This window comes from Aulonocara sp. 'chitande type north' Nkhata Bay, linkage group LG19 (genome assembly GCF_057382095.1).
Source record: "Aulonocara sp. 'chitande type north' Nkhata Bay isolate Kocher_YH1m ecotype deep benthic linkage group LG19, A_spYH_male_GT1.1, whole genome shotgun sequence".
NCBI lineage: Eukaryota > Metazoa > Chordata > Actinopteri > Cichliformes > Cichlidae > Aulonocara > Aulonocara sp. 'chitande type north' Nkhata Bay.
Window position 1 is genome coordinate 8,367,829 of NC_141362.1, and position 27,741 is coordinate 8,395,569.

Genomic DNA, 27,741 nt, shown 5'->3' on the forward strand with positions numbered 1-27,741 from the left:
CTTTAGGGTGGATTTTTGATTCACTTTATTCATGTATTTTGTTTTTCTGACATTCTTTAGTTGAATTACGGTTTGACTCAATACGAAATAAAGCGCAATAAAAAAAAGTCAAGTATCTCTTCTTCTCTATAATGCTGTAGCCAAATATAGATTTTAGGAAATCTGACAAAGAAAACCTTTTCGTTGTTGTGATTGTCAGTCTGTCACTTACTGAATCAAACAATGCAAACATGGCTGCCTTGGCAATCTCCTTTCCAGTGGTTAAATAAACAAATCTGGGATTTGCAATGAGACTGAAATACCAACAGCTGATATTTGGATAAACCATGACATTTATCTCAACAATAACAAATATTTCTCTGCAAATGCAGCTATTGCCTATTTCGTGCACTTCCTCCTAACATATTTTATTCAAATCGAATGTAACCAGTAAGCGGCACTCGACTGATTGGCTTGTGGAAATGCTGGTTAAGCATGATTAATTGCTGTTAGCCTATTAAAGAAACATGAATACATTTAGAGTGGTGGAAGAGACACAATGCGCAATCACTGGGTACAATCCTGCACTAAGTTAGTATACGTGCTCACCCCCAACCATTCCCCTTGCCCCTCCCTCAGCCTGCTTCTGCTGGAGGTTTCTTCCTGTTAAAATGGAGTTTTTCCTTCCCACTGTCACCAAGTGTTTGCTAACGGGGGGATCATCTCATTGTTTAGGTTTTTTCTGTGTTATTGTAAGGCCTTTACCTTACGATATAAAGTGATCTGAGGTGACAACGGTTACGATTTGGACCTTAACAAGTAAAACTGATTTGAAATTGAATTGAATTAGAACGTCTGTGCTGACAGCCAGAGCTGTGTGTCTGAGACAATCTTAAAAATGATATCCTCTTACTGTTTCATCATGACATAAATGAGTAGAAAAAAAGAAAAAGGAACAAATAAGAAAAAGGAGAAAGAAAATAAAACACTGTAATTATAAGTGAACTGGCTCCATCATCACCAGTATGGAACCACACTGCTCAGGCCAGCATTAGAATAAACTGAAGCAGTGCAGGTGCCGTGGTTAAGTGGAGAAAATTATTTACAGGGCTATTATTAGGTTTATGAGAATCCATTTTTATATGGTGTGGTATGTTGCAAAATGCAGGTGTGTTTTTTCCCCATAATGAAGGTATGGTGTTTGAGGAATGAGCTCTTCGGGTTCAGGCTGCAGCGAAAACAGCCTGTGGGCCCCACAGACCCACCTACTGTAAAAGCTCATTAAACAGAACTATTAGGAGAGATTAATTATGAGTAGAATTATCGCAGACTGAGATCGACTCCAGGCAGTGAGACTCAGGCTCATTACAGATGTAAAACAAAGAGCTCTGAGCTACAGACCCACCTTCAGCACGTTGACGTAGGGAACACCGTCGGGGCCAAGGCGACTGCCGTTCACCTCAATGTGTTTGAGCCACTGGATGTGAGGCTGGGCGTCGCTGTAAACCTTACAATGAAACTCCACATTGCTGCCCACCACCACCGTCTGATTAGCTGGCAGACCAGCCTGGAGGATGGGCCTGTGAGGTGAACGCTCTGAGGAAAAAGAAATTATAGAGTCATTACCACAACTCATTTGTGGCAATAATATGCTGCAGGAAATTTAGACTTAAGGTACAGCTAAAAATAAGCTCTTTTATAATTGCTGTGTGTTAAGTTATGTGTTGTTAAAACAGCAGAAGAGAAAAGACATTCACCGAGCACGTCGAGCTGGTAGGTGTGGCTGATGGAGCCGTATTTGTTTTGCACAACGCAGGTGTAGTTTCCCCGGTCTGACGGCACGGCGCTCTCCATCACCAGACTCCACTGCTGGTGTCTCAGCTTGGGGTTGGATGGGGTGGAGGGACGATGGAGATGAGAGAGGAGAGAATATTTAGTATATGTCATAAAAAATGACAAGGGTGCAGAAGTCTTTGGGAGAATTTGCTTTCATATTTTCAAGAGAGCAACACACAAATACCCATTTAGTATATTCCTACGTTTAATAAGACGGTCACCATAGAGAAATTGCTCCAATAAATATCAGCTATTGCTATAGAAAAGCGTCCTCTCTACTGTCAGAGCTATTCCCTCCTTTGATATCCTTTGGTATAAAACATCACAGAGCGCACCGCTCGGTAAACAGGAGAGGCCTTTGTGCAGTGCATGTTTACTGAGGTGCAAACCCTTTTGAACAAACATTTCAAACGACAACACAACTGTAACCTCTTTTTATTAATTGCATCCCGCTTGATGCAGAACAGATGTGATTAGCAGAACGCAATATTTTGACGTGGTGTAAACGTCTTAATGGGAAATTATTCCGCGTGCCCGCAGCGGCCAGGGAAGCTGCAGAGAGTGGTGCCATCAGGTATCGCTTTGAATAAATCACAAGGAACGGCCTTTTCAAGAAAAAGAACGCAGCACACGCCATATGTTTGAGAAACCAGTTAAACTAACTGGAATCATGACTTGATGAAATATGACATTTTCAAATAGCAGAGAAGTATTTTCTTCTCTCCGCCTGCAGTGAGGGCAGAAGGATTTTTTTTTCTTCTTTTGCACCTCTGAAAGTGGTTCCACTGTGCCACTCAGGAGCAAGCCATCCCCGGAGACCCGAGTGTTGAATTGTGTGTAGTAATTCAAATCAGGTGTGGCTGGATGGCAGCAGCAGACAGATACTAACTTGACAGATTCAGAAGTCTATCGGATGGGAGAGCGAACGTACGAGCAGTCCGGCACCGCGAGGCGCGAAGACAGAACCCGCCACGCATCGATAAGCAGAGTCTCCACGGGCCGAGAGGAATGACCTCCACGGTTTAAGTGGAAACGTGTGGCGCTTAGCGCTGCGAGACAGGAGCAGAGTGAACTCCTCCGCGAGAGGTCAGAATTACTAACGACGGGAGTGAGTGATGTCAACAAGGAGGCTTTTCAGGGTGGAACACTTAACATCACCCGCAAAGGAAAATGTGCCGACCCAGAGAAGGTTTAATGTTTTTGTAAACATTTAACCCCACACATTTTGGTGGCCAGCCAGCCATTCACAGAAGGTATATATATATATATATATGTATATATTTGTATGCCGAGGATCAAATTCTCCTCCCCTACTTCTTCTTCTTCTCCTCTGTCTGTCTTACAGTATACACTTCTTGACTCCCACTCTTGGAGGCGTATACGGAAAATAATGTAACAGTGTAAATATTATGCCTGTGTGTGCTTTTTGCAGTTGCGTGGTAACATAGGCTCGCTCGACGCTGGCAAATGGTTCTTCAGAAGGGCTGGCTCCACCCCGTCTACCCCTCTCAGAGACAGGAGTCAAACCGAAGTCAATGGCTGCTCTCATGAGCAGCTGAGTGACGCCTTGTGCTGTGGTGGCTGGGATTGAGCTGAGCTGAGAGGGGAGTGAAGGGATAAAAACCCCCCAGAAAACAGGCGACACATGCAGGGGGAACCGAAAAGGTGGTAAAATATGAGAACAAGTTCAAGCTCAGTAGTGGGCAAGACCACCAGGAGATACAGAAAGAGAGCGATCCAAAGCATGACTTCTTTGCTTTGTAACTCTTTGCAAACTTTCAGTTCAGATGGAGCTTTTGCGCAACTACATTTATACGACAGCTGCTGTTACATTGCAGATTCTGATTTCACACCTAGCCCGAGACATCTGTGTCTGATACACGCACTCGGTTTTAAAGTGTTAACTGCCACTAATATCGTGGCTACTGAAACCGAACTTCTTGTCTGCGGTAATAATTAACTTTGAGTGCCATTCTACTTTAATTCCTCCTGGCACTTTTCATTATTTTCTAAACACACATCACTGGCTTTTATTACCATGTTACACTGGCTAACCCCTGTTGAACTCGTAGCATTAGTCCCCAAATGTGATAATCCTATCCATTCCAATCATGCCAGATTCCAACCAGAATTAAATTATTAAGCAGCTTACATTAGAGTCATACAAGGCTTTAAAGGTTTTAAGGCTTTGGCTGTGGATGTACGGAGCGCACAGAGCATGCCATGGGAATGGACAGGCAGTTTTACACTGCAAAAAGTGCACTTTGAAAGAGACATTACCAGCTTTTCAGGAGTCTGAGAAGGACAGAGAAACAACTTGAAATTTGTATTCTGTGTTAATTTTTTCTCTGAAATATTTTGGGACAAAGTAAACTGCCTTTCAAGGCATTTCCTTTTGCTTCACCGGGATTGCCATCGAAAACACTTCAGTTCCCTCATCCAATGGGCAGATTCTCTCACGTCTTTTCATCAAATTCTGGACTCTGAGCGAGCTTGAGAGACTGGCAAAGATGCTGACATTTTTTGCAGTGTATTAGTTGTCTGAGAAAACACAGGAAGCTCTTTTCCCTTTATAGTCCAAACTCTCCGTCTTCACCTCACAAAATAGCTTCTGTCAGAACCAGCGGGGCCAGTTACCAGAATTTATGAGTGTGTCAGAGCGGACCAGTGGCCCGGATCTGCGCTACCGTCTAATTTGACCCATAGAGAAGGTAGAAACAGAGAGATGCAGCCCTAAGGGGGTTGGTATTAAAGCTGGTAAAGTTTAGCTTTGCAAGACAGCAGAAGGCTGTAAAAATGGAAGTATATGAGTAAAAAAAACAACAAAAAATTGGATCATCTATCTTTTGATATCTGCGATGTGTTTGATTAAAATGACCGAGAGGGGAAAAAGACGTGCGGCTGGTCTAAAATTAAAAAAAGGAGTCCAAAAATAATCTTGCAATGTGTAGAAATTCCTGCGTGGCCTACTGAGACTCACAATCCAGGCTGTGTTAAAATCCGGAGTGGAAAAAACAAGGATTTAAAGTGCTTAAAGTCTTAAAAAGCAACAGTGTGGAGCCAGTTTAAGAGCCCCGTCTTGGAAAGCTGTCAAAACAGGGATTGCTGAGCGACCTGGAAGGAATGAAACACAATAATTACATTGTCAGCTTTAGCCTCGCTTGTGCTGCCGAAGTTTAGCATGAGCACAACAAAATCCCATCCGCCATATGTGGCATCATACAACGGCGATGACTTTGTCTGTCGAAGGCTCGGGCTGGCTCAATGGGTTGACAACACGCCCATCTCTTGCCACGTCCATCTGATGGCTCAATAGACGGCTGAACTTTAACCTTTAGGGCTTGGCCTTCACAATAAGGAGCGCCGCAGTTGTCTGGAAAGGCGAACAATGCTCCGGCACATCGCACTGCTGGAATTTTATTTTCCATTTTATAAATGAGCCACACATCCTATTTAGTTTCCTTTAGTTTTCAGCTAATGCACCGCTTAGCTCTCTCGATTGCATTTCAACAGAATTGTAAAGTGCTTGCAAGATTTTAAGCGAATATCTGAAACAGCCTCCAGCTTGCATGGGGAAAAAGGTGTCAGTGTACAAATATACAGGCCTGTAGGGTTAGACTATCAAATACTGACACTGGAGCTGCTAACACACGGATCATTCTGCTGATCCTCTTCTGTAAATTAAACAATCCCTTTGTTGTAGTCAGCATTTTCCCCCAGAAATACATTACCTTCCAGAATGGAAAGCATGTGAAAGACATTAACACTGAAAGCCAGACTGTCTGATAATACCGTTGTCAGCAGCTGGTAAATGCAGCTTGACCTACAAAAAATAAAATAAAATAAAAAATCTAGAAAGAGCTTTAAAAAGTTTAGTTATGCAAAATAAAGTATAAAATCCATTGATCTAATAAAAAAAAAAAGTGTTGTGTGGCCAGAAAAAATGCTTCAAAATGGGTGGAATATTAATACAATCCTGCCTTCTGCCATTTGTTTTCTTGCCTGTTCTGAAATTCAATTCAGTAAATTTTTATAGCGCCCAATCACAACAACAGTTGCCTCAAGGCACTTCATGTAAGATAAAGACCCTACAATAACACCTTTGAATCTCTTTACCACAGAGATGACATTATCTCTGCCATCATTTTACTTCAGCCTCCTGTAAAAGATACCCTTAATCTCAAGAGAGCACTTTTATCCCTGATTACATTGTAACCACTGAAAATAGACGTAAGCTGTTTTGCTTTGAGATACCTTCAGGATAAATGCTCAATGTCAACATCTTAATTGTATTTAAAATATGAGAGTTTTGATGGTGATCGACAAAAGAGTCAATGTGCCACTTTCCCCCCTACATTTCAATAAATTCTTCAAAAGAAAAGTAAAACCGGAGACTAGTTTAGACGTGTGCATATTTGCAAACGAAAAGAGCGATTGTCAAACCCTCTGTTAAAGCGGAAGTCTTTAAGCAACAAAGGTGAACGTAGTGCATCCTCGGAAAGGCTGTTTTCAAGCACTCTGGCGTGAAGACAGGACGTATTTTCTGTAGGTGGCTAATGGACCCTAATGGTCCACTCAGTCAGTGCCTTTCTCTCACACGTCCGCAGATCTGAAGGCACTCAAGAGAAAATGACAAACTGGCTGGTGGGCAGCGCTTACATGGAGTGGACTCCACTGTGCCCGTCAGCATGGATCAGTTAGCAAGTCAGTCCCCAACCAGCACACTCCAAGCCCTGAGATATATGCGACAGAGTCGTTTCATCCCCCCATCCGAAGCCAATTCGTTCAGCCAAAGTTAACCATGGCTGTCACATCAAAAATGATCTTGTCATTTCAGTATAGATGCTGGAGGAAGCGACTTCACCTTGACGACCTGTTGGAGGAATAGAGTCTTTAAGAGGCCATTGTCAGGCTGTCAGGACTCCGAGACCCCCCTAACCACCCCCAGCCCACTAAGATGAACCAATATATTTCTATTAACACAACTATTATTCAAACTTTAGCTGTTAGTTTGAAAGACTAATGACTATTACCTGTAAATATCATTTTGTGCTACAAGTTTAGACTTTTTTGAGAAAAGAAGTATCCTCAATAGATCATGTTTAACATGACCGGCATTAGTTACTGTGTCTAAAATGACAAAAAAATAAGAGATGGAGGATTAAGGAATAAAGCATAAAAGTAGTTTGTGGACTAACAACTTCAAGCATATGGCAGGAACAAAAAAAAGGCAAATTAAATTATATTAGATACTATCAGGCACATCAATCAACTTAACCGAGGATAATGTGACTAGATTTTCAGTGTTAATATCTTTTAGTGCAAATTAAGCCATTATGGAAATTTCTTGGTCTGCATTTGAAGAAGGGCGTTATTTGTGGCGTGCATAGTAGCAGAATAACATGACGAGCAGCAGTTCTTGGCATTGAGATGGACTGAAGCTGTCACCCTTGACCTCACTGAAACGTAGCTGGGTCACAGACTTGTCTGTCACCCGGCACTGTGATTTTATAGAGGATGACCTCTCTGTTCACCTCCCTTAAGGCCAACAGTGGTCACATGGTGATTAGCTAAATGGATTTCGAAGCATCTCTGGGAAAGAAGGGAGGGACGAGGGGAGCGTGTGAAAACGTCTTGATAAAGACACGTAGAGGAATGTCTTAATAATCACAGGACGTGCTCTTACGTGTGCTAATGCTAACCATTTATAACAGTGAAATAACTGAGGCCATAGTGTGCAGAAATGGCCAAGCCACTACTAGAACCTATTCAGTCCCTACGCTTGTACTGCAACTACAACGTCCCATTCCACTGGATCATTTTATCCTTAGAGTACAAGTGGCCACAGATACAATTAAACCCACAGCAGTGGTTGTTTTGCTCAAGCTACACAGAGCAGAGCATGTACAGGAATTTGTGTTAATGACTTGTTAGTGTCACAGCTCACACTCAAATAAAGCCAGCCCGAGGTCAATGTGACTTTACATACTTCGTAAAGGCTTAGTATGAAGAGGCAGCTATACATATCGACCTCTAACTATACATGGAGCATCCCATAGGAGCATGTATTAAAGCATAAAGGTGTACAAAATGGTTACTGCTGCTTCAGGGGCAAACACACCAAGCTATACACACTGCATAGGCTGAGTTTGTGTGAGGAAAATACAAAGATGGCGCTGACATTAAGACCAGACCTTAATGCTAAAAACACCTCCGCTGTGCTCTTTAACTGGACACTGGTGAGTACAGAACAACTCTGGGATTTGGAGAACTCAGAGATTTGTTGAACAGTTGGATTAAACATCTAAGTGCTCTGAGCGCTCAGTTTGGGATTAATTTGCTGCTAACAACAAAATTTCTCATCCATTAATCTTCATGTGTACTACACATGCTAAAAGTTGCTGTCAGGGAACCACTCCAGTCAAAGTTGGAGCGTCCTGAGGACTGGTGGCAGGTGTGTGTGAATCTGTGTGTGTGTCAGAGTGGGGACAGAGAGAGGGAGACAACTGCTGTTGGTCTGCTGGGAGCAGATGTTGAAGATCTCTGTAAACTGTTAATAGCTGAAGAGTCTCATTACATTTAACTCTTTAAAGGCCAAATGTCTCTCACTGCTTCTATAGCAGTCTGACACATGATTACCCCGCTGAAAGTGGAAGATGAAATGTTAGAGTAATAGGAAATAGCTCAAATGGACACTTTCCCTCTCTTCTGTAATAAAAAACCTGTCTCAGTTGACTCTTTAACCTCACTCTTTCTCATTTTTAATTCAGCAATTATTCTGCAAATACACTCTCAGTTAGTGTACTATGTCCTCTACATACCTACTTGTGTAGTATGTGAATTCTGACAGCCTACTGTAACACTATCTAGAAATAACGTTAACGTTTAGCACAACTGTGGTGCTTTCACAAAACATAATACTAAATTCTTTAGCAGTGAAGATGACAGTTTAACACGCTTATAAAAAACCCAATTGCATTTATTAACTGGGTTTTAACTGCAATGCCTCGAAATGAAAAAGTTTGTTAGCTAGCTCTTAGCTAGCTAGTAATGGCTAGCTAACAACGCCGTCATTATCTGATAATATATACTTCCTTTAACTGGCTGAAAAATGTTTGTCCACGTGTACAGTGACTGTTAGGAGACACTATTCGATATTTCTAGAGCCCTCAGTGTAGCCACAGTTAGTAATTTGAGCGCTATAATACTCTGAAATTAGTGAGTTTAAGTATAGAAGTGCAGACAAAGCATTAACTTAGGGTGGCTAATGTTACTAAATGTTGGCAAACCTCATGTACATTTTTTTCTGGAACATTAGTAATGACTTGATTACATTTTAATAAATCATAATTGCTGAAATGACAGCAATTTCAGGTTAGAAAGTAACAAATTAATGCAGCTCTCCCTTACATAATTCACCACATATGTGAATGTTAGCATCTAAAACAGTCTCCCCACCATCATTTTAGGAAAGCACTGAGAAGAATGAGAAGGACAAAATAATAAGACACAGGCTGAATGACCCTCAAAAGAATTTACATCTCTGGGCATAATTTTAGAATTTATGTGCCATTAGGTTGAAGTTTATTTTGAACCAAAACACACGTTTTTACTGTTTGAATTCCGATGGTCTTACCACACCAAGTTTGTCCTTTAATTCTGCAGCTCAGGGCCATTAAGGGAAAACAAAAGTAAACCAAGCCCCGCTACTTTAAGCAGTGCCATTCCACCCGAGAGCCTAGTGTTTAGAGTGAATCCGATGACAAAACTGAGCACAACAGCTGTCTGCTGCACTGGGTTACTGTCAACACTGAGCTATCACGCGAGCATGCATGTATCTGTGAACCATTCTGATTTCAGCACAGCGGTCTGACCCTAAATTCATATTCAGCTTATCCGTTTCTGAGTGCCGGGGGTGTCCTCGACTATGGCGTGTTTCCTGACCTTTATTTACCGTGAGAAGATTCACAGAGCGTGAGTTTCTTTCAGCACTCTGCTTCACAGTCTCCCAGTTATAGACATTCACACCAGGGAACATTGCAACACCCACACTGATCTACTGATGGACACGCAGCAGGGGATTAAAATGCCTTGCTAAAAGGCACTTTGACAGTAGCTCAAACAGGGAAGAACATGAGACTCCTCCAAGCAGATTCTTTTGGTGCTGTGTGAAGATTTGAATCTATGAATCACAGTCCTGCTCCTTTAACCTTTAGGTGTTAACATGTTATTGCTCTCACCTTGATGCCTCCCATTCTCTGCTCTCCCTTGAACTCTTTGCCATTCTTCAGCCAGTGTATGGTTGGTGGTGGGTTTCCAGACGCAGCGCAGCGGAATTTGACGGTGTTGGCCGCAGGAACGGCCAATAATTTCTTGTCCATTCGTTCTGGCCTGGTCCAATATGGCGCTTCTGTTGGGAAAACACAAAAGACTCATTGAAAACTCTTAAGACTTTTAAATATTTCCATTTCAAAGACATTAAATAGATAAGGCAGACTCACGCAATACGAAGATGCCACTTTTTTTTTTCTCCAAACAGATCTGTCTACGGTTTTCCATTTACTCTTAGATCATAAAACATTTGGAAAGACCCTCCAGGAATTTACAGTTACATGTTTTTGTAATTGTTAAAAGACGGCACAGATGGGACAAGTTGCTCTTCTGCCCTTTTTTTTAAACGAGTGCTTCATCTTGGATGAGTTATGCACTATACCAGAACAGATGTGGTGTCACCAGAGGTCTTCCCTCATCTAACAACACAGAGTACCTGCAGTGTTTACAGAGACTAATACACATGTACACTGTTAGGTTTCTGTGATTCATTTTCAGTCATTTTAAGCTCTTTTTTTTTTGTGATTTCAAGATGTTTTTCTTGAGTAAATCATGAGGCTTTTGTTTTGATATCCCAAAGGAAGAGTTGCTTATAGATGTTTGAATGAAACCTTTTCATTTTTTACTGATAAAACAATCTTTCTTCCAAGTCGGCCCTTCCCCGCTGTCCACAGAGATACAGTTAAGTTGAAGATGCGCCAGCGGTGTAAAACACAGTTTGACGGATGCTGAAAGAGCTCAAAACGGACGCATGAAGCGTCACGGGGGGACCAGACAAAACCATCTTACCATCTTTCCTCTATAACAAGATGAGGAGTTGGTCTGAATCATGAGATCTTGAGAGTTTGGAAACCTGTCAGGGCGATTTATTGAGTTGTATTGAGAAGACGGTGGACAAAGAGAGCGTAGTGAGTCAGGAAGGGCTATTGTCCATGCTGTGTGGGTGTGGAGAGTGAGAGCAACGAGGCATGGCTTGCTCACTCTCCTCTTGGTATAATCTGTGTGTGTGTGTGCTTCCCAGGACAAAAGCTGGGGAGTTGGCTGACCGGTCATCAGATGTCTCTTTTACTTTCTAAATGCAGCAGGAGAGAGTGGAGCTAATTACCATCTCAATAGCCGCGCTTGTGTGTGTATGTGTGTGTGTGTGTGTGTGTGTGTGTGTGTGTGTGTGTGTATTTGAGTGAGTCAGGCAATAGTTAAAAAGTAATTCTCACCCTCGAGCGCTGAACGGGCAAATTCCCGTCTCATCTTGGCAACTCAGGTGAGATGTCAATCACCGTTCGATATAACATCTACCTATAAATGCCTTTGATCTACTGTGTGTCTATTTATCAAATGTCTGGGGTGTTCTGATACTTTTCTGACACTTTGGCTCCTACCATCAAACTCTGGCTTCAGCTTCACAGAGTAATTGCAACCAGACTGAGAGAGATGTTCAGCGATTAAAGACACCTACCTATCTTCTTAGAAAGCAAACAAACAGGATGTTACTGAACCCTCTAAACAGACTGTGTGTGTGTGTGTCTGCTAATAAAGCACACAGACCACTGGCTGACTTAGAGACTCCCCAGCTCGCAAAGACAAACACCCTCCACGTGCAATCACACACACATACACACAGACACACACACAGCTTCCACCTTAAAAGGGAAGTGTCTGTTTGAATTCATGACTTCTCTCCCTCCATCTCTCTTTTTCTGTCTCTGGAGCGAAGTTCCACACTCCACACTGGGACAATCCTCCAAAAGCAGTCTGAACACATTGTTTTTTGGCATGGTAATCAGCCACCCTACACACACACTGACACACAGACACACACTCAGTCAAACAGAAACGCTCAGTGAGGTTTTAAACAAGTCTCTAACCCAATGTGTGGTCCTTCTCCTCATCCTCCTCCTTCCCCTGCTGCTGCTGCTGTGGGTCCTGAACTCATCTGGGCCTGAAAACATATTCCTGCTGCTGATCCTTCAGCCACAATGACGCTTATAACCCAAAATAGATGCTTAGGTGGATTCACAGGACGGACTAAAGGAGTCTCCGTGGTTTTGTCACCATAACACACGAAGGTTGTTTTATTCGCGGACCTTCAGCTGCTCTGACTGACGCTCTCCTCTGTGGAATCAGGAGATCAGCCGTCAGTCAGGCAGTCTGGATGAAGCTTTTGAAATCTTCTCGTAATTTGTTGCCCATTGTTGTACTTGTCGCTCATGCGAGCAAGTCTCCTCTCATTCAACGTGTTCCAGATGTAACAATCACCTCCTGTGAACCATTAAGCCAATTAGTAGCTTGCCGAAACAAATGTTTATTCCACGTGAAATTATGCCGTGATTAAGCGGGGACGGTGATTTAACAGTTTAAAAAAAAAATCTTTTTTATTCGCGAGACTGAAAAGCTTTCTTTCTGGTGCTTCAAAAATACGATATGCTGGCTCTGCCGATTCTTAAAACAGCTTACTTTTCAGAGAGCTGATGCAGACACTTTCCACCAGAAGGAAAAAAGTGAAAGAGCCGCAGCCTTTTCCAGTTCAGAAAAAGCCGTCGATATTTTGATTTCAGCATGCTTTTGATTTACTGCGCAGCCTTGCTCTGTATGCTCAGCAACACGCAGGAATCCCATCCCGTGTCTAATTGGCAGGATGGTATTTCCTCAGCAGAAGAGGGGAGTGGGATTTTCTGGGAGGGAGGCGAGGAGGCACGGAGGAGGGGAGGGCTGGCACCCCTCAACCCCTCGCAGAGGGGGGTTAGAAGGGACTCGACAGATAACCCTGCCCTGCACGGATATGCAGTCGCTGTAGTGGAAACTGGTTTACAATAACATCTTAGCACAACTCAGCAGCTACAGTGTCATGCCCACCTGTCAGACACGGAGGCTAACTGCGAGGGGAATCTCTCTGGGAGCCTATAAATACACGAGCGTGATCCGCCTTGCTTGCTTCATGTTTGATAACAGATTTCAAAGTGTGGCTGGAGAAATCCCACCAACACAGACGGGGTAGAGATCAGTCAAAGGAAGAAGGTTGTTTCCGCAGGCACACAAAGTGTCACATTGTCAGCAGGTATATTCTTCCCCATTGCGGCTGCAGCCCTTAAGGTAAGACTCAAACTCAGTGATATGGTGCAAAATATTGTGCAAAAAGCACAAGCTAACATAGGAAGACCGTCCACTTTTTGGTCTGGAGCTGGGATTTCCCCTATTATTATTATTATTATTATTATTATTATATTGTTTTTCTAATTAGGGTGGATATGGTGACCCAGAATCCTCCCTTAAGTTACGCTGCAATAGGCCTAGGCTGCTTCTCATGATGCTGTGAGTCTCCTTCACTCATCTGTTTTCCACTCACTTTGTGTTTATACACTGCTCTACATTTCATTATTAGTCATTATTAATGTCTGACTCACCCCCAACCATTCCCCATGCCCCTCGATGGGCCTGGTTCTGTTGCAGGTTCCTTCCTGCTAAAAGCAAGTTTTTCCTTCCCACTGTCACCAAGTGCCTGCTCATAGGGGTTCCTATGATTGTTGGGGTCTACAATATAAAGCGCCTAAATAAAACGTAACTGAATTGGAATTTTCAAGATTTTCTCATAAACTTCTTAGTGCGCTCACGTCTTTCTGGCTCATGGATCTGTGCTGCAGGTTGGAGAAGCATGACTGTGGCTCCTCTATCAGCTATGTTGAGTACAACAGCAATTAGCTGGAGCACGACACAGTGCAGTGCTGATCGCCACGGCACAAGTCTCTTCAGCGCTCAGACACCGATCTGGGGAAAAAAAAGGGGGGGTCTAATTGTGTAATTGTATAATTTGCCCTCACTGACGCCTGCGAGCACACAGGCAGATTTCATTACAGATTACACTGGGGCTCTTTGAAGGCACACTGCCCTGGAGGGCCTGCGGGGACTCAAGGCAAACAGAGCAGGAGGAATGGCGGCTGTGGAGCAGCGTAGCGTGGCCCGGCGTCCAGCTCTCTGCTCTCCTGCCAGGGTAAACAAGGAGGCTGCATAGCTCAGGAGCACAGCACAGCACAGATTAACCCTCCCACCCTCGTTCACATACACGCTGCCCTTTTAGTTCGCACAGGCTCCAAGTGTGTTCGCTGCTTTCCATGCTGCAAAAAATACTCACACACTCAATTCGCATTCATCGTGTGAGGGCGGACGGCTGTTCAAAAATTGCTCACTTTGTATTTGCCCATCTGTCAGCGCAGCATCTTCAGGGCACTCCATTTTAAAATGTTTTTTCAAGTTTTTACGCATATTTTGAGAGATCAAACGTCAGGTCTGAGAGATTCGAGTGGTAGGTTCTTGCGCACTCATTGCTGAAGTTGGCATCGCTCTGGTCACTTTACACAAGTTTTGTGACTGCAAAAATAGTCCACAGACAGCAAAGTCCTTGAAACCACCTTGGCTCTCCAACAGTTTTCTTTAGGGCCATGCTCTAAAGATCATGTAGGTCATCATACAGGTAGGGCCTCTTCCTCCCCACTTCAAGCGCTCTTAACTCCTGGGTCGGACCGCACTCGTCCTTGAATGCAACCTTCAGCTTGTTCTGAAATCCACCTGCAAAACTGCGTGACGACATCCACATCCTATTGAGAAAACCTCTCATACGAGCACCTGGCAAATGAATCAAGACTGTCTCTGTGTTGGTTTCTGCTAAATTTGTGTCTCCAAGACCATAAAAATGCAAAGATGACAAACACAGAAATACATGTTGAAAACAATGCACACCACGCTGTTTCAGCTGCAAAGGTACCGCTAATTAATTTGGACATGTGTTGCACAGAGGAGGCCACCTGTTTCCCTGATATCTTTGTTCACTCTCAATATCTCAAAATGCTGCTGAGGCTAACAAAAGAAGCCTACCGACAGCAACAATGCAACTCTCATTGATGAATAATTACTCAGTAAATATTTTAGTTCCCCAGCTGGAAACTTTTTCTTAAAGTGGTCAGGTTAATGCTGCCTCCTTTCCTTGTTTCCTGCGCCCTCTCTTCTCATTAATTAATACCCCGACATTTTCACCATCTCCACATATCTGTTATCGTCTGCTCAGCTTGTAGATGTGGATCTTCTTTCGGGGACTCTGTCTGGTTGTGTGGTTTATCACATGGCTCCTTCCTGCTACAGCTGGCTAATTAGCATTGGCTTTGCGGACATTAAGCGGCGATAGGGGTTTAAAGTTTCTGGGCTAATCCCTCTGCTTTTGGTCAGGAAATCAGAGCCTTATATGTCATGAGGTAGACTTACTTTAAGAGATTAAGTCTGGCAGTCTGAGGCTATTTACCGGCATTCAGGATGTCTGCCGTAAGCTGTTACCGCCTCTGCCACTTCAGCCTGTTTAGAAAAAACACACTGCAGGCTTTCACTGCGACGTGAAGCTGTGCATTCAGAGATTTTACGCTGGAGCTGTTAGCAAGCTTTTCCAAAGCGGCCTGCACTACAAAGACCGCATCGGGAAGTTTTCTTTAAGAAAACGTATTTATTTTGTTCATTTTTTCTATCTCTCTGGATAAAAGCAATCAATTAAATCAATTCTAATTGAAGTCGAACTGAATCAAGTCTGAAAGATTAAAAGTCAAACATGAAAACGAAGCAATATTAGGTTTGAGTCTCTCACACATATTGAGTAGGTTGAATAGTTTAAATGTTGATATTGACAGAAGTAAAACATTTGTAAGATGACCTCAGATCAAACATTTAGAAACTGGTATAAGATGCAACTAAGTTCCCCAGAATCATTAAATGAGCACCATCTTAATTCCAGATCACTTTAAAAAGCATTATTCTTATTCTTATTTATTTTTTGGACACACCTAGTTGCTGTTGGTTCTGGAGTGGCCACATTTATATTTCCGTGGAATAGCTTTGCTTGTTTTTCACATGATTTTAGAACATTTAAAATTTCTTGTTTCTCTTGAACACCAGTTCATCTCCCCTTCCCGATCCATCTCTCGCCATGCAATCGTTGTAGCTGGATAACAAACGATTGGGTGAACTGTTAATGATGACCACGGGGCACTGAGAGTTTCAGGAGCGGCAGTATCTCCCACAATCATTGCCTCAGCTTCAGTTTTATTTTAGTTTGAGCTGAGTGTGACGACGTTTGATTTGGTTGGATCTTTGTAGCGACTTTCACAAAGGGGCTTTGATTTCGGCTGGGCGTGCGCCTGTCGCTCTGTCACTGAAACAGTTGCGCATTTTGCTTTTGGCACCAATTTTGTTGAGTGGTTAAGGGTGGACTGGGAGTTGGTTCAACATATCATGGTCTGTTTGACATCGTTAGCATGTTTTGGGCTTTCACTTTTATACAGTCTGCTGACTCCCCCTTTTTTCGTCTCTGCATCCTACACTCTATCTTTTACCTTTCACTTACATCCCATTGTCTTCCCTTTATTACTGTAGTTCCATCAACTCTTTCCTCTCATTTTTTAGATTCGTCTCTGACTGTCAGCACCTCACCTTCTGCTGTCTCGCTCCGTATGGTACAACAAAGGCAGCACAGTGTGGCGTCTGGCTGGTCGAGAGCTTGCCGAGAGGGGTGGAGGTGCTTTCTGTCTCTCTGGAGTCATGCTAGCTGACAGAATAGAGCGTGTAAAGTGTGTGCAGCCAGTGAAAGCCATCCCTCCTCGTTCTTTGTTCACCTACACCTGAACTCCGCAGGTCTCTGAATGCCAAAACAGCTCACATCACAAAAGAGCAGTGAGAGGGGCTGTTACCTGCTGGAGAAACAGCAGCCTTTGATCTGTGCGACAGTGGCATTTAGTTTTGTGCTTGTGGGGGAAGGTTTAATGCGAGCGATTATAAGAGCCATATAATGTCAATTACAGATATACAACTCTGATTACGCTCATACAAGCCTGCATAAATCCATTTGTAGTCACACAGTGGCCCATAAAAGCAACTTTGTGGGGACGTGCTGTTGCTCCTGCAGATGAACTCTTTTATCACTATGACAAATGAAATGAGTTTAAATTGTAAACTGCACATTAACTTCTGAGGATAAAAGTGCAAGTGTGGTGTAAATAATATGAAGAGCTCATTTATGTACGACATAGGGAATTTATAACTTTATAAATATCTGACACAGGACCTTAAAGATGCATTTGGCCCTTCAGTTCCTCCAAGCCTCATCAGAAATGGTGTTGATTTCTGATGCCATTTTGGTTGCTGGGGGATTCCCATGATGCATTGAGTATTTCTTCTTTAGTCACCTTTCTCACTCACTATGTGCTAATAGACATCTCTGCATTGAATCACACTTGTTATTCATCTCTGGCTCTCTTCCACAGCATGTCTTTCATCCTGTCTTCCTTCTCTTCTCTCTTCCTTCTCTCTCTCAATGAGCCTGGTTCTGCTGGAGGTTTCTTCCTGTTAAAAGGGAGTTTTTCCTTCCCACTGTCGCCAAAGTGCTTGTTCAAAGGGGGTCATTTGATTGTTGGGTTTATCTCTGTGTGTATTATTGTAGGGTCTACCTTAAAATATAAAGTGCCTTGAGGCGACTGTTGTTGTGATTTGGCGCTGTATAAATAAAACTGAATAAAATTGAATTTTTATGGAATGAAACAGAGGAAAAAACTGAGGTATGGCAAATTACACAAGAACTTTACTGGCAGTCGGTGGCAACAGGTCTCATGGTGTGATGAATCCAAATTTAAAACTTTTCGGTTCAAATTTACATCATATATATGGAGCAGGTGAGGACAGAGGGATGTGTAGAGCTAAAGCACGGTGGAGGCTCTGTCATGTTTAGGGCTGCATTTCAACCAGTGCTGTTGGAGATCTTATCAAAATTGATGGAGCTTTAAAAGCAGAAAAGTACCATCAGGTTTTGACCCACCATGCAGTGCAATCTGAAAAGTGTCTGAATTGCAACAGCTTCATTTTCAGCATGACAATGAACCCAAACACACTGCCAATCCAATAAAAACATGCCTGAATATAAAAACACACAGTAGACCCCTATCAGTTATTGATCTCAGCATTACTGAAGCAGTGTGGAATCATCTTTACAGAGAACAGAACAAACCAAAGAACCTTGAAGAACCTTAAATGTCCTTGAAGAACCCTGGAGAACCATTTATGAAGACTGCTTAAAGAAAGCTTGACTAAGAGAGTTCAATCGGCATTGCAGAGTAAAGGTGTTCATAATAAATATGGACTTAAGCTATCATTCTACAAACTCTATTGTTGACCTATGTTCTGTGTTTCCACATATGTTTGAACATGTTTCAAGAAATCGCTGTACCCATTTACCATTTTCCTTGCAAACTATAAAGAGATGAGGACTGGTTCAACACTCTTGCACAATACTGCATTTCCTGATGAGAGACGTATCATACTTTCTGATTGTGAAATGTGGTTTAAGAAAAGAATTCACCATTTTCATTACCTGCACCTTCAGGGTCTTCATCATAATCTTCATCATCACCAGACGACAGAGAATCTGACGAAAGAAAATACAAAAAAAAGAGTTTAATTAATTATTAATTTATGGCTGGAATGAAATTATTTCATTTAAAATAATATAAATGAGCAATAATTCATTTTAAAAAATACAGCAGTTGTATGAGAAAACACATAATACAGTGTATTTTCTTATACAACTCCTTGAACTATTTTGCATTTTGGATAAGAAGGAAATTACATGTGGAAAGTTTGTAGACCAGAATGTATTTTATGCAACAAGAGGGAGATAAAGGGAAAAGGGGGTGTTCACAACCAAGCACGAGTAGACAAACAAGCACAAACACACACACACACACACACACACACACACACACACACACACACACACAGATGCATGAATGCATATTAAAGCTGTTCATTCAGAAACTCATGAATGAGCCCACCGTTCTCTGTAGCGTGGCAGCTCTCTCAGATATTGCAATCCAAACATTTCCACAGACGGTACAAATAAGAGGGTCATTAGTGTCGCTGAGACGCACTTGCACAAGAGTGTGCGCACATGTGCTGATACACGCACAAAAACTATTCTTTCTAGCTATCTCTGCAACACACACTGACCCTAACTCTTGCTAACGGTTAGCGCGCCGGTTTACGCCAAATTACTTTCCATCTTGCTCTCCATCTTGTTTAGGTTTGCTGTATCACACGTTTTCACTCCGCTGCTGTAATTATTTTCGATGTGACCTCAACGTTTTCTGGTTCAGCTCCACGGGTCTGGTTAATGAGAGCCAGCTGTTACCTCGACAACTCAAACTGCTCCTGGAACTAGCAGGTTTTGTTTCTATTATTGGACACCTCAGCCCACAACTCCACTCTGCTAGTGCTTTGCACCTTAGAAGCAAGGCAGCAGTTACAGTTGACTGACGGATCAGACGGGTGCCAGCACTGTATCAGTAAACCAAGTATTTAACACACTATAGTGGTTGTCAAAATGAATTACATAATAGAAAACTTTGGAATAAAAGAGAGAAATAATAGAGAAAAGCAGGCACATGTATTTTAGTGCACTGATAAAGCTCTAAAGCCTTCTGCCTCAATAGATGAAGGGATTAGTTTAGCTTTAGCATACAGTTAGGATACAGTGTAGCCATAGACTGGACATAAAGGATGGACGTAACCACCTTAAACATTTTGACAGCTGCCATCTTGTTATCTGTGGAATCAGACATCACGTGAAAAGGTTGACCGACAAAGTAGCCACATCGTAAATCCCAGTTTATTGTCTATTTTACTGTATTCGGATCGATTTTGTTAACGCTATATTAAACAGCACTTGAAACAAGTGATGGAGTCCATAAACTCGTAAGAGTTTAAACCATTTAATCATTAGTCATAAGTCTTTTGTCATGCCCATCACCCCCAACGGTCGCAGCAGTTGCTGCCTGTGTCTGAGCCTGGTTCTGCTGGAGGTTTCTTCCTGTTAAAAGGGTTTTTCCTTCCCACTTTCGCCAAGTGCCTACTCATAGGTGGTTACCAGATTCTTGGGGTTTTCTGTGTATTATTGTAGGGTCTTTAGCTTGCAGTATAAATCACCTTGAGGCAACTCTTATTGTGATTTAGCGCTTTATAAATAAAACTGAATTTTTGTCAATAAGTAATTCACGCACTCCTTTGTAGAAACCTCAGTTTGTAGTTGTACTTGTTGCATGTGTGCTGTGTGTGTACAGTGAGATTTGGCCCCTTTCTACTGCCTGGAAGCTGTCCAAGTGCTAAATCTGATACCGCCCCTAAATTTCTGACACCTTGCTCAAATATTTGAGGGAAAACACAATAGTCCATGTGTGTTTTAGATAAAACGGAGGCTCTATGTTTAAAGTAGAGGGAGGAGAATCGGCGGTATAAGGGGGGAAAAAACAGGATACTGAAACGCATACTGGAAGAAGTCTGGCTTCTTGAGTAATTTAAACATGCACAGAGAGCAGAAACAATATGAAATGTCAGACATTAGTGTGAAATGAACTGGCAGCCTGTGCAACACCTGAGACATGTTAAGTGGAGGTGGAACCAGCTTCAGTTATCTCTATTTATCAACTTCTTCATAAAAAAAGTCAGATTTTAAAGGAGAACGCCTCTTATTCTTCCTTTTAAGTCACTGATGAAGGTACTGTGTTTGCACAGTGTCCTGGTGTGCAGTTTGGAGCTGATACGAAGATCCGGGAGGAGAACCTGCCCACCTCTGTGTGTGTGTGTGTGTGTGTGTGTGTGTGTGTGTGTGTGTGTGTGTGAGTGAGAGGAGGTGGGGTGAGTGAGCTGAGAGTGAACTCTCTCATTTCTTGCCACCCCATCTGCTTTCAATGATGAAATGTTTCAAGCTAATTGCTTTCTAATTAGTTGTCAATAACAGGCTCAGTTGGTGTCCATGAGTTTTACGGGTAAATGCGGCTCCACTTTTAAGCACACACACACACACACACCCACACACAGAGCCTCCCCCACCCCCTACACAAGCATTCCTATTAGAGCTCCGCTTGCATCGCACACTTGTTTAAAATGTTTCCCATCCCCTCGCCGGATAATGAATTTCACCTTTGACTATGCATCAGGAGGTGGGAATCTGTGTGAAGCTTGGCTGGGTGTTAGCTGGTGAAAGCCTGTACCGGTATGCTGGATATGTGCTTGTGTGTGTGTTGGTGTGTGTGTGTGTGTGTGTGTGTGCAGCTTGGCAGGCAGATGACATGGAGCTGAAACTGAGCAGGAGTAGCAAATAATAGAAATTTCCTCCTGAGCTAAGTTTTCAGTGTTTCTCTATAAACAGCTGTCATGTAGAGACAGCGCTACTGTAACTGTTTGAGTATATTTGTTGATAGAAAATACTTTCAGACTCGGTTTGTCTGTCAGACAGGCAGAACAACCGAGACAGGTCGGATTTCAGAGAGCTCTGCGAGGTGCAGCCAAAGCGCCTGTTTCTGCTGGAGCTCTGCTAGTAACTCAACTATCTTAAAAATATTGTGAGTCTCGTATCCTATTTAAAGCTCAACAGTTAAAGTATCTGCCTTCCACTTTTGCATTTAAATATAAGGCTAGATGCCCCTACTTAAAGTTTTCAGATACTCAACAACTTTTGTCTTTTCTACACACTTTCCCCACGCTCTCACCTGTCACCCTGATGGTGTAGTTGCTGAGCAGCGTGTTGCTCCGGGCGAGGTGGCACGAGTAGACCCCGGAGTCGTCATACGACACATTGATAATGCGGAGTATCCTCTGGCCCAACCGTATCCGGTTGCAAGGCACAAGTCCAGCGCCGTCTTTTAACCACACAATAGGCTCCGTGTGGTCTTCCTGCTCTTCCGGGTCACATGACATTTCCAGAGTGTCCCCGATGCCCAGAACATAGTCCTCCAGGAAGGCCGTCTCGCTGGATACAGGGTCTGCAAACAAAAAAAGAAGGAATGGTTTATGTAAGAAGAAATTTTTAATAAATGCAATCAACTTCATGCACGGGGTCAGTATTTAGCCTCACCTCTAAGTCAAAAAACAATCTGATAATAAAGCAAGATCGGACACCTCTGCCCATATCAACCTTCAAAAAAGCAATAAAGTAGCAGAATTAAGTAATCTGACCCTGAGAGTCAGAAAAGTGCAACTTTTTTTTAATTGTCGAGTATGCAGATCTGTGTGGAAATGACCTCCCCACCCTCACCCCTCCCTCCCTCGTCTCCACGCCTCCTCCTCAGCTGGCCCTGGTCAAACACCAGCTCATTTACTCCGCGAGCTCCGTGAGCCAGCTTGGTTAGAGCCAAGGAAAAATCAACATGTTTACAAGCCTTGCTAAGGATGCCAGCCTCCACTGGAGGACGGTGGAGACATGGAGGGACACGTCTGGATAAACAAACTCTGGCTCCCCTCGTGTCTCCTGCAGTCCCCTCATTAGAGATGTCTTCTTATTCTGAACTTAATCACACGTCATCACCCATTGCAGAGACACAAGAAAGATGGCCTTATGCGCCCACTGGTTTATTTACTAGCTTATTTAAGCAAACACACTTTAAAAAACACACACATTTAGGACACTTACGAGGACGTCACAGACGCTTTCACACACGCGGGAATGTAGCCACTGTAAAAGTCTTCGAATGAGCTGCTCAGGCAACAGAGTACACAACGCACACTTGTTTGCTCGCACAAGTGCACACCCACCCACCCATGGGAAACAGTGAATGAGGTGTGTTAAGAGTGTGATTTGCGATGGCAAATACACCCACTGTTGACCTGCTAAAAGGGCAACGATGTTACTCAAGCAGCGATCGTGAACGCAGCCCTCTGGAGAAACGCTCCATGATTTTAAAAAAAGGCCAATTAATTTACTAACTATCACCCTGATATTAAACTTAAACAAGTAACGCACAAAGCAACTTCAGCCATTAGATAAATGTGTTGGAGTCAACAAGCCCAACGCATTTCTCCCATGTAGCGCGGATCATGAATAAAATGAACGGGACAGATGATTTGTGCGTCTTTTTCTCTGTCTTATTGCATCCATCGACCCATTAAAGAATCCTGGAGATATTAAGTCAATGTGCTGAACGCCGCTGTGTAGTTCTCTGCGTAGCCTCTGGCTTTGACAGCCGCATTTACAATGCTTTTTGTTCAAACAAAAAAAAAGGTCCATTCAGGTGAAGAAAAACACTGAGGCAACAGTGCCGAACGCATAAATCCAAGCCCAGCATGAATGAATGAATGAATGGCTATGGAACAAAGGCAGAATACAGGCCACAGAATATCTCCAGGTCTTAAAACATGGGAAATTTGGGTTTATGACATAGATATAATAATCTCCAGAGACTCATAGCTCACTTGTGCTTTATGGAAGGCGAGCGCTCGAGCACAACCTCGTATGGCAGCTCTGAATGAGCAGCAGCAGCAGCTAGAAGTGTTTCTTTGTATGAGGCACTGACTTGGTTTAGAACCATTTTTATTCCTTGCACACAATAATGTGCAACCATTCAAAGAGTCTCACTTTTATGTGCTAAAGTTTTGATATATATACAAAAGGATTGGCCAATATTAGCATACAGGCTTAAAACATGCCACAAAGTTGCCCTTCTTTCCAGAAAACTGGTAATATTCATAATGTGTACAAATCTACTCTAAGCAGATTATGGCTTTAGTGGAGAAAAATCTGGATTAAGCAGTAAAGTTTATTTAATTAGGATTTGTTAATAGCAAGGCGAGGCGAGGCGTTCATGTGATCCAGCTTGCAAAACAATACTTTTTTCCTTTTTCACTTTGATCCTGGGGAAAATGGATAGGACAAACATTTGCACACCACTTGGATGTTTACACCACCAGAGGCTAAACAAATGCAATTTACAGAAAGAGCAAAACAAAGAAAAAATATACTTCTTGGACGTTAAGGGAGGAAAAAACCCTCAATTTTTCAGATGTTGCACAAAGGAGCAAAGAACCCTTTTCTTAGTCACTATCAATGACCAAATATGTGTTTCTTTCTCAGATCCTGCACTTTGAAATGCAGATTTGGAAAGTGCTTTGAATAAAAAGTGGATTTTTGGTTTGAAAAAGCCTCACGCCGTGCCGGCTGCACAACCTCTCAGGACAGATGTACCAGCCGGTGAGCTCGGGTGGAGACCCGGGTCTCCACGCTGCACCTTTCAAGTGAAACTTCTCCTACGTGAAGTGATGTGTTTGATCACACTGACAAGAGACGGCTCTTTGAGTGGCAATAAAATGTGCTCGTGGTGGTGAGTCACAGAGAAATATTCCTTAATTAGCAGCTGATAACCTAAAGAAAAAAAAATCCGGCTGCTGTGTGCCTAGCTGTGGAAGAATGGGGTTTTAATAGGCAGCGTCTGGGTGGGTGCTTATGGAAGTGACTAAATGTGAAGCAGGGTGTTGCTCGGGCACTTTTTTCCTGCATACAAGTTAAGATAAGAAACGAATCAAAGGTAGTTTGATTCATTTCATTCAGCAGAATGAAATAAAACTCTGCCACAGCGTCTCACGTGGTTCCCTGCATCTGAAAGAGTGAGGCCTAATAATCTGAAATGAGTCCTTGAAAGACCACAGGAAGCTTTCCCAGAAACCTTAGCAGGAGCCGAGGAAGTACAGCGCTACTCAGACTAAAGAATAATTGGCTACTTTGAAAAAAAAATCATAATGCAGACTTTCAAAATAAATTTAGATATTAAACACGAGTTCTGATGAAAACGCAGGGAAAATCATCAAACCAGAGGCGATTCATCCAGAGCACAACTATCCTGCTGACAGCATCCAGTCTAGATCAGGGGTCGGGGACAAACTCATTTCACATACAGACCACTTTGATCCTTAGTGAATGGAAGCCCGTTTCCGCCACTAAATAAAAACAAAAAAGCTAGTATCCATAACTCGAAATTTCGAGTTAGCTCTGCCAATCCAAAATATACGTGAATGAGGTCGCTTTCTTGTTACCCGGAAGCATATCGCGCAGAGGAACGCGCACTCAAAAACGGACCCCAACAAATTGGCGCTTTTGCGAATACGTTTGCTGATAGTAACACCATGTGATTCAGCTAATAACACAGGGATTTCATCATTTGTGAAGCCAGGCTGAAAACACTCAGCAATCTGTGCATTCACGACTGGATGTAATACCGGTAGCTTAGCTGTAGCATTTGTAGCTGAGGGCTTCAGCTAACGGGTAACAAGGAAATGACGTCATTCACGTAGATTACTGATTGGCAGCGCTAACTCGAAATTTCGAGTTGCTTTTCTCAAAATTTTGAGTTAATAAATCGAAATTTCGAGTTAATATGTCGAAATTTCGAGAAAGTAACTCGAAATTTTGAGTTATGGATCCTTTTTTTTAGTGGCGGAAACAGGCTTCCATATTAGTGAAACTCCCCTTTCTGTCAGTGTAAAGAAGTTTAACAACACAGTCAATCACTGAGATATCCTAGATACAAGAAAAAGAAGTGCAATTTCAACAGTACACCTCAGTTTTTTTAAATGATAAATGCTGTAGTAAGAAATCTGTCAGCACGACTCTCAAACTGTAAGAAACAAATGCGTTGAGTTACAGAAGAAGTGTATCCAATAGATACACTGTGTAATCTTTGGTACCGCATGAATGGTCATATGGGAGGTCTTTATCAGTAAAGATAAAGCTATAAAAGTTACGAAAATACAGTTAAATGTTGAAAATGAGTGCCTTCTTTCACATTTACCGAAGCTCTCCAGTTGGACGTCTTTGCAGGGACGATTCTGGGTCCTGGTGTTTGACACCCCTGATCTAGATCTTCCTGCCGTGTGTGTCTGTGTGTGTGTTTGAGGGTGGAAATCTCCCAACGGAACCTGCAGCCAGCTGGAAGCAATGTGTGATGTGTGTTTTTGAGTGTGTGTGCTAGAGTGGATGTGGGTTCTGATATGTGTGCGTATATTTGTGCAGTACAGGCTGGACAGTCACTCCATAAATCAAGAGACCCCTGCCCTCCTGGCCCTTCTAACCCTCGCGGCTCAATATCATAACAAATAGCCCTTCAGAATAATATAAAGTCTGTCTTTGAGATAGGACCGCGCGCTGTCCGCTAACGTGCCGCTCACAGACCCCATCTTTTTCTGCGCCTCTGAAGAGGTTTATTTATCCTCTACAAACTTCTCGATGAAAAGGCCTCTTTATGTGGGGGAACCTTTCCACGCCTGTCTTTCTCCCACTCGAGCGCACACACTGAAGGACTGAGCGACGGATCTCGAGGAACAGGAAGGAGTGTAGGCCAGACCGAGAAGCTGTCGCCGTGGCCGCTGTCATATCAGGACTTTTTAAGGGAAATTCTCAAGTTGTCAGCAGATCTCAAAGGTTTTCGCTCTGAGAAAGAACACGAGGTTTTGATAGAGATGTGAACAAATGCAGGCCAACATCACAAATATAAAAAACGGTGCAATCTTGAATAAGGCACGCTCCTCTCTGCCTTCTCAGTGCGTGCATGTGCATCCCTGGGCTTTCCTGTTTCTGTGGTCTGCCACCCTGTTTTCACTATATTTGTTTACATGTCTAGATCTGATTTCCCCCCCTAAATCTAAGCTTTTGACGCCAACGTCTGAGCGATGGGGGAAAAGAGGAAGATCAAGCAGGGTCGAGTCGAGCAAGAATCCTTAAGATGCGGTTTTATATTACGTTCTGTATTTGGGTGGGATGTTTCCTGATACGTATCCTTCTTGACACATTCAGAGTGAAGAGAGCATTTTCTGAAGTTCACATCCGTCAGTAAACAAGTACGTTGATGCATCACGATGCTGCATTTTGATGAATTCATTTTCTGCTCTGAAGGAGGCGAACACGTCGAGTTTCATCTTTCAGCGCTGAGAGACTAATCCTTTAAAAGTTTGGTTGTTTAAGTACCCTTCCTAACTTCCTGCTGATGATGGTCCGGGTTGATTTATGAAGCTGCTTCAGTCGGGCTGTTTTACATAAGGCAGAATCCAAACTGGTTCAAAGAGGCAAGAGGGATCGTAAATGGTGACCGATAACAGGACTCACTTTCTTCGGGGAAGGAGGGCTTAACAGGTACTTTTATTGAGCCTGGTACAAAAGCAGGAGCACATACTTTTTCAGACCATATCTGCTTCTAAACTGCTCTTGAAAGTGATGGATTCCAGATGGGCCGGGGAGACGTTCATCTTTATCAAGCGCCCTCTTTTTCCTCCTCCTCCTCCTCACTACAGCTAATAACACAACAAGGCCATGTTTCCAACATGTGCGGAGCGTGCCGATGCTAAACCAGCAGCAAACAATTTAGCAGTAAATGGTCTTTTCAAGAAGGTAATTAGTTGTTTGCTTCTACTGCAGAAAAAGGCCGGACTTCGTCTTTTTAAGCAAATACATCACTAATTCAACACAGGGCAACAAACAGGTTTTAGGATTTTACACAGAGAATGACTAACTTTTGCTGAATCTTAAGTTGTTTTCACACATATGCACGTGCAATGTTAGGAAAATGGTTTTCTACTCTACTCTAAGACTCAAGATCCCTCATTCACACACAATCATACAAGCGGTTTTTTCTATGCCTAAGCGCTTTCTATCCAACATTCACACACATCCAAGCTCTGATGAACACATCACAGAGCAACTTGGGGTTCAGTTTCTTGCCCAGGGATACTTTGGCATGCAGGCCGGAGCAGCCAGGGAAT

At 42.8% G+C, this 27,741-nt stretch overlaps 1 protein-coding gene across 7 annotated transcripts in view; it reads right to left on the reverse strand.

The window, feature by feature from the left end:
- Window positions 1-27,741, reverse strand: part of fgfr3 (fibroblast growth factor receptor 3) — a 67,493-nt gene that overhangs the window by 22,291 nt on the left and 17,461 nt on the right. For 4 of the 7 annotated variants that reach the window (XM_086273774.1, XM_086273776.1, XM_086273773.1 and 1 more), the window contains exons 3-7: window positions 21,711-21,983; window positions 18,527-18,592; window positions 10,056-10,225; window positions 1,737-1,860; window positions 1,385-1,575 (exon numbers count right to left, since the gene is read on the reverse strand). In XM_086273774.1, the coding sequence (XP_086129900.1) occupies window positions 1,385-1,575; window positions 1,737-1,860; window positions 10,056-10,225; window positions 18,527-18,592; window positions 21,711-21,983 (824 nt within the window). The remainder of the gene's footprint in view (window positions 1-1,384; window positions 1,576-1,736; window positions 1,861-10,055; window positions 10,226-18,526; window positions 18,593-21,710; window positions 21,984-27,741) is intronic. The other 3 variants (XM_086273777.1, XM_086273779.1, XM_086273780.1) reach the window with 2 other exon arrangements.